This window comes from Pholcus phalangioides, unplaced genomic scaffold (assembly GCF_987345545.1).
Source record: "Pholcus phalangioides strain wild (caught in Gottingen) unplaced genomic scaffold, Ppha-v1.0 ptg000003l_1, whole genome shotgun sequence".
Taxonomy (NCBI): Eukaryota; Metazoa; Arthropoda; class Arachnida; order Araneae; family Pholcidae; genus Pholcus; species Pholcus phalangioides.
The window spans coordinates 13,149,655-13,161,904 of record NW_028301596.1 but is presented as its reverse complement, the minus strand read 5'-3'; the positions used below and the strand labels follow the sequence as shown (position 1 = coordinate 13,161,904).

General features: G+C 33.4%; 1 protein-coding gene and 1 long non-coding RNA gene across 4 annotated transcripts in view; one reads left to right on the top strand and one right to left on the bottom strand.

The window, feature by feature from the left end:
- The first annotated feature begins 57 nt into the window (after positions 1 to 57).
- Positions 58 to 12,026, top strand: LOC149088115 (uncharacterized). 3 transcript variants are annotated; one of them, XR_016194115.1, is made up of 4 exons: positions 58 to 183; positions 7,280 to 7,353; positions 8,716 to 8,796; positions 9,699 to 9,770. It is a non-coding gene; the product is annotated as an uncharacterized LOC149088115 (long non-coding RNA). The 3 variants fall into 3 exon arrangements; XR_016194114.1 differs by lacking the exons at positions 8,716 to 8,796; positions 9,699 to 9,770 and adding an exon at positions 11,936 to 12,026; XR_016194113.1 differs by lacking the exon at positions 9,699 to 9,770 and having other exon boundaries at positions 8,716 to 9,393.
- Positions 537 to 12,250, bottom strand: part of LOC149088114 (A disintegrin and metalloproteinase with thrombospondin motifs 6-like) — a 59,674-nt gene continuing 47,960 nt past the window's right edge. The window contains exons 9-25 of the mRNA XM_089244579.1: positions 11,950 to 12,094; positions 11,199 to 11,291; positions 10,943 to 11,088; positions 10,579 to 10,642; positions 9,750 to 9,855; positions 9,402 to 9,529; positions 7,981 to 8,101; positions 7,625 to 7,866; positions 7,407 to 7,536; positions 7,055 to 7,181; positions 6,087 to 6,306; positions 5,762 to 5,911; positions 5,010 to 5,543; positions 3,833 to 4,003; positions 3,577 to 3,723; positions 3,330 to 3,480; positions 537 to 3,206 (exon numbers count right to left, since the gene is read on the bottom strand). Coding sequence (XP_089100705.1) covers positions 3,034 to 3,206; positions 3,330 to 3,480; positions 3,577 to 3,723; positions 3,833 to 4,003; positions 5,010 to 5,543; positions 5,762 to 5,911; positions 6,087 to 6,306; positions 7,055 to 7,181; positions 7,407 to 7,536; positions 7,625 to 7,866; positions 7,981 to 8,101; positions 9,402 to 9,529; positions 9,750 to 9,855; positions 10,579 to 10,642; positions 10,943 to 11,088; positions 11,199 to 11,291; positions 11,950 to 12,094 — 2,848 coding nt within the window. The 3' untranslated portion in view covers positions 537 to 3,033. The remainder of the gene's footprint in view (positions 3,207 to 3,329; positions 3,481 to 3,576; positions 3,724 to 3,832; positions 4,004 to 5,009; positions 5,544 to 5,761; positions 5,912 to 6,086; positions 6,307 to 7,054; positions 7,182 to 7,406; positions 7,537 to 7,624; positions 7,867 to 7,980; positions 8,102 to 9,401; positions 9,530 to 9,749; positions 9,856 to 10,578; positions 10,643 to 10,942; positions 11,089 to 11,198; positions 11,292 to 11,949; positions 12,095 to 12,250) is intronic.

The following is a 12,250-nucleotide window of genomic DNA, read 5'->3' as shown; positions in this document are numbered from 1 at the left end:
ATTTAAAACAAGAACTTGGAATATGTACTTGATGAGAAATACAACATTAAATAAGGTAAAAAATATAGTATATTTTTCTTTATTTCACAGCAATCAATACAAAATATTTGCTACACCTCAAAGATATTTTTCGATTTTTTTCAGATGCTATTAAATTGACAATGTACAGAAACTTCTCTGCAGGTAAATTTCATTTTTTTTGCCTGCTTACAATCATAATAAAATCATGGAATCAGCAACAAAATTAATGGCTTTTAACCATTGAAACTGACAAAAATGTTCAGCTTAAAAACAGAGGGACATATTTTTTGGATAAAAGCACCAGGAAACACAATTGCATATTTTCAATTCAATCAAACAAAAAAGTTTCAAATATATTTTTTATGAGGAATAATTCTGTATTTTGCTAATGAATTCATCAAGTGGATTTCAAAGTGCAAAATTTCATTACCATACACATTATTACGTTCAAAGTTTAAAAATATTTTTGTTCGATACTTTGACTAGATTTTCAGAACTTGATGTTGCTAATTATAAGCGCAGTATAAAGTTTCTGAGGTGAATCTAATGACTTTCTGAAGAAGTTTAAATTTTTGCTTAATGATAACATTAAATAAATACATAGCACATTGCTGGAAGAGAGAAATGTATTGTGAGGAGTTGAGTCATGTCCACTTGTAATAAAACTTGCGTTTCTCCGAAAAACTTATTTTCATCATGTACATAATTACTACTGTACAATGAACTAGGAGGAAAAGCAACAATTTTTTAACTATTAACCAGTCATCTGGCCAATTAATTACCGTTTATGCTTCCATGATTGAATTAAACGTCATGGCCAGATGATTGGTCAAGTTATCGGCACTAAATTTAAGATTAAAATATTACCTACATATTTTTTTTCCTGTTAGTGAAACAATGATTAAGGCATTAAATCTTGTATCTTATTTTCGGGTACAAAAAAATGTCATCTTTCTGCATACTATACTGCTCTAAAGAATGTGGTTCCCAGTAGTGAATTATCAAATAACTTCTGTGATAAGGGGTCATTCAAGTATTATGTCAGCATTGGGGGGGAGGGGGTTTCGGATTTTCTGACTTTTGATGAAAAGTGGGGGAGGGGGGTTTGAAAGTTGCTTACGTCACCAACCACCCCTTTTTGAAGATATGAAATATTCTAAGCTGCTGACAAGGGGGGGGGGGGGGGTCAAAAATGGCTGAAAATCTGCTTACGTAATACTCGAATGGCCCCTAAGGGTTCAAACAAAGAAGTGATAATCTCTCAGTAATACATTTCACTTTTATGTCTCTTTAATGTTCAGTCAAACATTAATAGCACATAAGATCTGTGAATAAAAAAATTCAAATCTCGTACAATGCATGAATACAGTCTATATGGACTCGTTAAAATGTTGGCTACTTTGAAGCATTCAGACTTTGTTCCTATCTCAGAGGAAAGTATTCATTTTCGTCCCACCTCTTACTAGAGCCTCTAAACCAGTGGATCTTGACCTTTCAATACACCACACTCATAGTGAACTTGAATTCATATTCTGGTACTCCCCTTTTCAAAATGACAGTATACTTGAAATTAATAGCTAGTATTATGGAATTTTTTAGCTCGCACCTCTGATGATTGCTTTCTTCCCCCCCTGGTTAAGAAAAAAAAAATCACTACTCTAAATATGCCCACAGCCACACTTAAATAAACCATCTTTGAACATTAGAGCTATTTCAGATTTTAATTGCTATTTCTACTAGTAACTGGCTCATAATAGTGGTATAAGTAAAATTTTTAACACAATTCTATAACTGATTAAGCAAAATGAATTTTTTTCGGCTAATAGCCTGAATGTATTAATTTTGCTGTAATTGTATTAACCTGTCTGGAACTGTGAGACAAAAATCTGTCTTGAATGGAATCAGAAGATAATCCCATAGATGATTAGTGATTTCATGTGCACCTTTATAAAAATAACTGAAACCTGTCTAAAACAAAAGGATTATTTCAGTCTCTTGATGTTCCGATTTGAACATTTTCCACTGTATTACTCAGCTACCATAAATATTACAATAAACACATTTAATAAATACGTGTATGTCTCATCACTAGATTTATGGGTTTAATTCATACCTTTGCTGCAAGTTATGTAGGATATCAGTGATCAAAAGTAACATTAAGTTTGTTTTGTGGAATTGGTATAGTTTTTCTTCAATGAGAATAATGCTAATGATTCATAATTTTTTTCACTTCTTGGATGCTGTTTTTTGCTTTACTTAATTTTGCATTACAAAAAAAGTAGAAACTAACCAATCAGTAACCAAGTTTTGGCCATTCCTGAGACTACAGATGCATAAAGCTATTTATGTTCCCCCCCCCCTCCCCCCAAGAATGGCCTTTGCAATGCTCAGGAAAAGATGGACTATTCTGTTGCCGGTATGTGATATAAGTTCAAGAGAATTTTTCATAGTTGCTAATAGGCTCTCTTGTTATAAATCAATCTTTGTTATCAAGCCATTTCTACCTTCTCTGGTTCTCTTCTTTGGAACTAAAAGCCAATTTTGAAGAATGAAAAAACAGCATAGAAGATGCTAAACTGGCTCTTAATATATTTTTAATTATGAAGAAATAATAGATTTCAGTCACAATAATAGATATGTCACATCATTTGATGTGACAGAGTTCTTGTATTATTGTTCTTGGATGACTATGTGTATTTTAATTTTAAAGTTTAGCTGCATTTAGTTTAATGATAGATTAGAAAAGTCAAGATCACATAACATAGGAAATAGTTAAATCAGTATGATTTTGAAGCATTGAATTATATATTTTTTTTGTTTCAAGCTCATTTTTCATCGCAACATGTTTATTAAATAAAGATTGTTTGCATTTAAAAAAAGTGATTCAAGCAGCCCCATTCTAGTAGATTTCTCTTTAAATAGCTGTTTCATTCACATTTTATATCTAAACCATATTGGTTTGTCGCAATGTTCACAGAAACAGGTGCTATGATACGGCTATGATTACGGCTTTCAAGTAGCTCGACTTCTATGAGCTGAATTTCTCCTGTTTGGCTTCGTGTGACGGAAATGCCGTTGTTTGCTGCATGTGGCGCAACACTTTGTCTTGAAGTATAATGTAGTGCACATATGGCGAAGAGATTTGCACATTGATGTTTCCATTTTGTCCTCACATTGGCTGAATGCTGCAAATAGTCAAGTCTCGAAGTGATTATCAGAAATTCAATTCAATATTTATGCAAGAAAATAGATTATTGTTTAAAAAATTTTTTAAACTAAAAAAGATTATTACTAGTGCTGATTTTTACCTGAACTGCTTGTTGGACATGGATTCAAGGAACAGGTTTGTCTGTGGTCAGGTTTAAGATCTAAATCACACCCATTCGCTGGTCCTTGACTAGTCAAATTAACACATTTGACATGACGTATCTGAATGCCTTTGCCACAAGTTACTGAACACTAAATTCAAAATTTAGAGTGTTTTAATTAATATAATCATCATGTACTTTCTCATTTTTAATTTAAAATAATAAATAAATAAATATATATAGTTACCCTGCTCCAAGGTCCATCTACCCAGTCAAGGCAAGGTCCACTGAAGCAAGGCATCGTAGACTGTGGTTTTGTGTGATGATTGCACATGTTCTTTCGAGGGCAATGCACTTCACGTTGCATTGAGCCTTCACCACATAGCACTGAGCACTACAACAAAAACAAAAACCTAGGTATCCTCTCATTAATTACAAGAAAAAAAAGATGCAATCAGTGAATTAAAATTTTATTTTAGCAACAAATATAATTGATATTTTACCTGACCCCACTCAGAAATTACCCATTCTAAACACGGTTCTGTATTACAGGATTCTTCTGTTTCTGGTTTGGTATTTGAATCACAAAGATCATCCACAACCATGTGTTTTGTCACCATATCCAAGCACATTTCCTCTCTTTGTCTTCTGCCTCCATCACATGGCTCGGAACACTGAGAAAATATGAAACCAAACATGCACATTTTGTTTCAGTTTTTATTAAGTCTTTTGATGATGGGCAAACCATTAGTGTTGAGGACTGACGGAAGCAAACTACGACCTTTAAGCCCAAAAAATTCACTTCTCAAAACATACACCACCTTTCATTATTTCTGAGCAATTATCTTTCGTATTGTTTATCCTAACGTGTATAATACAGTAATATGCAAACTATAAAAATATTTGTAAGACAATGTTAGGTTTTTCATGGCAAGCATAAGTTAGGATTTTTATAAATTTCGCTCACTGCAGTTTGAAGTATCTCCAGGATTGGTAATCAAAGTACAGAAAGGAATCCATATTTATTTGTTTCATCTGTGAATGGTAGATTTCAAAACTGACCAATCATAGATAAACCGAGAAACTAATTCTATATGTAATAACACAGAGGAAACCGCTCAATCACAAAAAATTAGCATTGCAAGCAAAATCACCACCACACATAAATATGGGCTCTGTTTCTGATTTTGCATTACTAATCCCGAAGATAGGATTAGTAATGCCTGGTTCTAGCTACACTAGAACGAGTGAAACATTGTACGAAACTCCTAATTTATACCTGCCCTACATCCTGAAAAATTCCCTTTGTCTTACGAATTAAGCCACAAAAACTTTACAAGATATGTAAAGCTGCTTTGTTGCCCCATTCCTTCTAATAAATTATAAAAACGAAGATGATTCATGTTACTAAAGTTTTAAACTGAAAGTATGTTTGTTTTGATGTGTTTTAGAAATATCAATGTTTTATGCTGAAGAAGATGGTAGTTAGAATGATTTTGAACTACTTCTGGAACAACTGCGTTTGTTGGGTAGACATGGCTTATATTTTATTCAACGTTGTTTTTATAGGTTTTCTTCTTTTATATAAATTAAAATCATAGCTTGTTCACATTTCAAGACGAGTTTAATTTAATATTCATATTAACTATAATATGACATTATGGCAATTCAGTTATTTACCTTTGTCCAAGTACTGACTTTCCAACTGTATTTGTGTCCATGATTTTCAATGCTGCTGCTATCATCTTCAAAGATATGTGGACTGACATCAGGCATTCTTTTCGCCAGCTCTTTTCTGACTTCTCCAACTTCATTCATCAGCATCAAATCTCCATAGTCATGGTCTTTGCTCAGTGGGTCTGCGACTTCATAGATCGGGTGATTTATCACATCCGTGGCTATCTCCCTAGGCCTTCCATTCTTTTTTTTCTTATGCCAAGTAGATTTTGTTTTTGGTCCATTGTGCTTATATGGATGATCATTCATTTTCATATCTATCTCATTGTCATTTGGCAAAAGGTTTTCCGTAATATCCGGAAACAGGAAGTTATCCATGTTGTCAGTGTCCTCCACAGAATTTCTTGACCCGTTGCCTGAGCAGGGCTTGACGTTACACTTTTCCTTTGATGTTGGCTCTGTTGCTTTGTGACAAATCACGCCACCTCTGCATGATACTGTACGTTCTCGAATTCCTTCACCACATGTAGAAGAACACTTGATCAAGAAAGGATAAAACATTGAGTAAATTTCATCATTGCGTAAATTTCATCATTGCGTAAATTTCATCATTGAGTAATTTTTTTATTGAGTAAATTTCATCATTGAGTAATTTTTTTATTGAGTAAATTTCATCATTGAGTAATTTTTTTATTGAGTAAATTTCATCATTGAAAGAATATGATGACATAATTGAAGTTTCTTCTTTTTTATACCTGTGTCCAGTTTCCCACTACCCATGTTCCACATGTTATGTTCCCGCACTGCCTTCTTGCTTTTGGTTTAACATTTTCTTCACATTTACCATTAGGGTGGTTGCAATACACATGGCGACTCTGGTAATTACATGGATCATCATTGCACACCTATAATATTGAAATTATATAAAATTTAGAAATGCAACATATGAACATGTTACGTAAGCACATGCGTATATGTATGATTGCTCTTTCAAGCTTTTTACCATGATCAATATTTTTAAAATCAGTGTATGCTCAGAAATTCAGATAATGCTTTAATGCATGGAGGAAAATATTATACCTCTGTCCATTGGCCAGTATCCCAAGTGGCATCTCTTTGACAAGGTTGTTTTTTGTGGCACTGTTCATGATCCTCTGGCCGTTCATCAGATTCACATTCTTCATCCAGGAGGGCGATTTGTTCATCTGGGCCTAACGATCTGATGCAAATCACCGTTCTCTTCCGAATGCCATTCTCACCACAGCTTACTGAACAATGTTGCCATGGGCCAGTCCACCATCTGAAGTTGGAAATTAAAAATAAATTATGTAATCGGACAGGAACTATTAATTTTGGTTTGCATCATTGTGACATCATGAGGGAAATATTTTTTTTTTGAAAATCAATATGAAATTTCCGAAACAGTTGTTAATGAGGTATAATGGCTTGTTGCAAGGGTGGGTTCAAATTTTATTTATTTGGCATTTCCCTTTTTTTGTGATCATAATGAAATATAACTAAAAACATATCTACAATCATTGTAAAAATGCACAAACTTCATTTTTAACAACTGATGACACGTTGAAATTCCAAAAGGCACAAGAATGTTTTTTAAATCAAAGTGAGTTTCTAACAAGTCTTTTAATATCAGCATCATCTAAACTCAATCACTTTGTTGAGTGAGCATCTTGCAACAGTTTGTACACATGTACACCAGGGCTTGACAAATCATACAAAAAATTTAGGTGCCAAGCATTCCTCCCCCCCCCCCCCCCCCAACAAAATAGGTCCAAAATAACATACTCAATAACGTCTGTTCTAGAACTTGGTGTAGCATTAGCATTCTGTTAGCATGGATGGTCCTTCACATAATTTCCGATAATTTTGTTCTGTCCCGAGACTTCAATTCAGTTTTATCATACATAAAAAAAAATTAGGTGCCAGTATCAACTTAAAAGTTGCTTGGGATTTGTCAAGCCCTAATGAACACATGTCTTTTTAGACACTTATTTCTCTTGTTTTCAAAGTTAATATTTTGTTTATCTTACTTGGCAGGGCACTGATGCTTGTTACAGATTCTGGTCATGTCTGTGGGCTTTTCTTTAGCTTTGCAATATTTATCCTCGACCAACCCAGCTTCTTTTTCAAAACACTTTACCTTAGATATCTGCATCCCTATCAAGAGAATAATTAAAAATGTAAATAAAAATAATGAAAGTAGCTATTTCATTAAGTATTCTAGTTTTTTTTTTTTTTTTTTTTTTTGCATCTAGAGCAATCAAGATGATTAGATCAAGAACTGAAGCTTAGAGCCACTTTCAACTTGCTGGATGAAGACAACCATGTGGTAAGTTTGTTTTACAGCGGGTAAAAAGGGTATTGAAATTAATAGTGTTGTACCTCCACCACAGGTTGCAGAACAAACAGTCCAATCAATGTACTCCCAGTGAAACTCTGGTTTCCTTGTAGCATTCAAATTGGGTACAGTGTATTCATAAACAATTCCAGGATTTTCAGTTTGATACAGCAGCTGAAAAAAATAAATTTTTGGATACTCTTTGTTTTTATTATTAACAAATATGTCTGTGAAATTTCAAAAAAATTGCATAATAACTCACCAAGATCCTCAAATCTTCTTTGATAGGACCTGGGGCATGTAGAGTCTCCCTCTCCCCATCTCTTTGGTAGTACAGTGTTGTACCTGCTGCTTTATACTCCCCAGTCCATTGTATGAACCACTGCCCATTGAGGAAGAATTCTCCTTTCTCACTTTGCACTGCAATATAATTTGTTGCTTCATCCAATTCTTCCACACGTATATTACGAGCTCCCTTTGGCACTTTAACAATTTCAACATATCCTGAATCAAAAAAAAAAAGAATCATTAATTTTTATAAGCTATATTTATTCGTAGGTTGGTGCTGAAAAATATATTTTTTTAGGTTTTTTTCTAAACTGCACTTAATAGACCCACCTAGTCCTACCTTGAGGTCAAATTTCCCTTTGACGGTTAGGCATTGTGTGCCATCTCCATGACATATTCCGCAACGATCTTCCTGTGCACTTGAATCTATTGCCCAGTCGCAAGATACATGCTGAAAAAACAAAGTGTAAATTATTGAATGCTAAATTTGTATAAATTTTATTTTGATTACATTTATTCAGACAATTATGGAATGTTAATATGATTGAGTCTCCCTAATTTAAATGAACGAAAATTTCATTTTCTTTCTTCCTGGTTGTTTTATACACTTTTATAGGTAAGACACCTGTAGTTTAGAATGGGTACAAGGCGTGTCTCATTTAGGATTAAATTCCATACCGTAAAAGTCTGTTATAACTCCAGCTCACAATCATGGGGGACATTGTAGTCGTAATAGACTTTTCCTTTTCGTTATAAGTGAATTTCAATTTTTTGTGCTTTGTCAGGTAAAACTTTGTAATTCTTTGCCTGCATTGTGACTGTCTTACAGATCTTTTTGTTTTGATATTAGCGAATGAACAAGATTCCAATTATAAGTTTGGCTCACAACATTTGATTCTCTAAAAATTTTTGCATAGAACTTTATATTCCCAAAATGATTTGGCCCACGACCAAACAATTAAAATTATCAATTATTATGTCATTGCTCAATTCTATTACTTTATGGACTTGTGCATATCTTCTGCTGATCAGAATGTTTTTTCTTTTTTTAAAACATTTGTCCAGCTGTTTGGTGAGGACGTAACCCTGACTGCGAAAGATGTCCCATATGTGTATACTGGTAAATCCTAAGAATTGAAAAAAGAGGTAAAAAAATGTCACTTTTCTATGTCCATCCTTTGCCAGAAATACCTCAGAACAATGTTTATAAGGAACATTGCAACGATAACCAATCAGTAATCTATTCGTAGTTTAATTTTCAAGAAATAGGAAGAAAAAATGGTAATTTTTGAGAATTTTGTTGACGTTATAACAAAAACTTCCTAATTTTCAATTTTCTATAAACAAATATTTTTTTGTCTTTAACATTAGCTCTTTCACGATTATTTGCAGATCATTCATGATAGCAAGATTCTTACTATAAGTTGATAAGTTTGATATCCTAATCATTTAACTGCTGGGTAATTCATCTGAGATGTGCATTGCCACGTGATCATTATATAACCGTAAAAATAGATAAAAACTTCAATGGGGTGATCAGTTAAAAAATTATTTTTTCTGACAGTTTTATTTCTATGATTTTCATTTTGCATTTCTATTTATCAAATGAATTCAAACTAGAGAATGGAATTAAATTTATTAAGATTACTTTAGGAAAAGAATTGTTAAGAAATTCACCAGATGCATAATATGTGATGGTTTTAGAGAGCTCTGCCGGTGTGTAAGATTGATAGTTTTTGTAAAAAACCTACTTTGCATTTTCCATTTATGCATATGTCTCTAGTACCAGGATTGCATTCTGTGCCATCTTCAACAGTATCTGATAACATTACAGAGAAAAACTGTCCTTCCGGTTTGCAGTGTAATTGACAAGGTGTCACTGTCAGAGGAAAAAAAAACCATATTTACTTACTTTTTTATTTGACATTCAAGCCCATTTTTTTTTATCATGATCCTAATGATTAACTTTTCACTATGTATTGTAATTTCCAAAATTATATTCAGTGCACTTTTAGTTTCTTTCGAATAATTCCAGTTTCATGATTCAGGTGATCACTAAGGTTAAAAAGCCAAGAAAAAGAACAGTAAGTGATACTCACTAGGAGTAGATATCGGCAGCCATGAATGTAGCTCATCTTTGTAAGGTACATCATTGAAGTGCTGACACTGTACTGCTCGGAAACTTGGAGCATCATCTGGGCATTTCTGGAGTATAAATCAGGTGTGATTAGCATTTGCATCGCAACATTTTAAACTTCACTAAGAAAAAAATTAAGCCTATAATATATAGACTAAATTCTGTTTCAATATTATAAGATTAGGTTTCGTACACATCAATTAGGAAAAAGTTGTATTCAAATCTAACTCCAATATCACAAAGTTTGAATACTACTTTGGTCAATACTTTTATTGCGGGTATACAGTGGTGGACCCAACCCACAAGGGTAAAAGGCTTATATCCCGGGAGGGACAGAGCCTGGGTTGTGTCTGGTCTGTCGGTATACAGTGGTCCTAACAATTTGACACTTATCCATTATCAAACTAATGGGGTATTGCAAGGTAATGATATTTATACATGTCTATCCAGCAATTTCATGCATCCAGTCCTACTTTGTTTGATCGTCAAATCGCAGGATAATCCAATTTGGATTCACCACTGTATTAATAAAGTTTAATTTTCAAATTGAATTAAATATGTCATTTATAAATTATATTTCCTCTTCTGACCTTAAGGAATTTCTAATGATCTTGATGCGAGTACATTGAACTGAATATAAAATGTATCATTAGGACTTGCTCAATTCTAATACATGAAGATGGCTGAATTTATTTATTTGTCATTGGCAGTGTTTATGCATCACTAAACATGTGATGAAAAAAGTGATAGTTTTTACCCTTTCTATCTCCAATACCAATATCAAATCTTACCTGAGTATTACATATCCTGTATCGTTTACGCTCACCTATGCAAAATCGACCACCCCATGCTGGTCTGAAAAGATGGAAAGTTTTCATGAGAGAGCAAACCTTCTAGCCTTATTGAGATATCATTCTGATTTTTTTTTTAAAACAATATAATATCTTATATATACAGGACATCTGCAAATGATTGGAGTGGTTTCATGATTTTTTATGGTTGCTATATTGATCAAATTTGATGTTACGAAAATAAGTAACTAGTGATTTTCATGCAATGGTCAGAAAACATAAAAACAGACTATATCATATTCACGAAAAATAGAGGATTAAATGTAAAAAAATGTATTTTTTAGCTTGAAAAATAAGCACATACTGTGGGTTATCACAATGTCTCTCCGAATGCATAACACCAGCTCCACACGTCCGAGAACATTCCGACCATGATGACCAGGGCCCCCACTCACCGTTAATAGACTCTGGACGTTCACCAATTACTGTGCATTTTCCCATGTAACACCACTTAGAGGAAGGAAGAGAAATAAAAAATATTGTGCATCTTATACTGAATGTAGTCAATAACGTTTAATGTTTTATTTTAGTGCCGCAAAATACAACATAATTTTTTTTACCATATTACGATCACAAAGAGTGCCCTCTGCAGCTGGTTCTAATCTTGTAACACATTTATTATCTTGTCTGCACCACAGTGTTTGACAAACGTCCTGGAAATAAACATTCAGATATTAGTTTGGCCTTTTCAAATCCGAAATATACGTGCATGTGTAAAAAATAATTTTACAGGTGTTTTCAAAAATTCAAACACTTTTATTCACATTCTTACTGTATTCTCCCCACACATTATCTGGCATGCTTCCAAACTCTAGGGACACCAGACTTGAACGTTGGGGTCTGGTACGTCCTGGCATGCAGGGAAAAGTGAGGTTTAATAAGGATCACAGTATGTGTTCAGCCAATTCAATGGATTTAGTAAAGATATTTCAGAATTTTCCAGAATCTGTGATTTGAATTTCCCGGCATGCCGGCTAATGCGGGGGAGTACTGTATTTTTTGAATGAGCTATTTTATGATGTTTAACAGCATTCGTGTATTTTCTAATCTTAATTGCTGATCAAGCTAGTTTTTTTAATCAAGCTTTCGCTACCGACACAAGAATGAGTAAATATGTATAATGTTTAATGTATATGTATAATGTTTTTCTTCTTTGAAAAGATGCTGTGTTTCACGTTTTGGCATTCTGATCTTTTGTTACCTGTATGAATACTGAAATCAGGAGAGATGTTAAATTAAGTTAAAAAATAATCATTATATACACACATTTTAATTTACTTTTTTATCATTTCCTCAGATGCAAGAACTCACCTCAATACCTTCGCAATATGCAGCTTCAGGTCCATACTGCAATCTGCATTGATGATCAGCATCATACATAGCACCCGGTGGTAGTTCAGGAAATGAAAATTCATGATCAGATGGTTCGTCATCCAAACATTTCCCCCAGTCTCGGCTGATGGAAAATCAAAATATATATATACTTTATTCAAACATTTTGCATGTGCAGATCAAGGAGGAGCCATTTTTTTGTTTGAAAATTTATCACTAATATGTTTATAAATTTTTCTTCCGAAATTAACAACAAAGCACAAATATGTATGCAGCACTT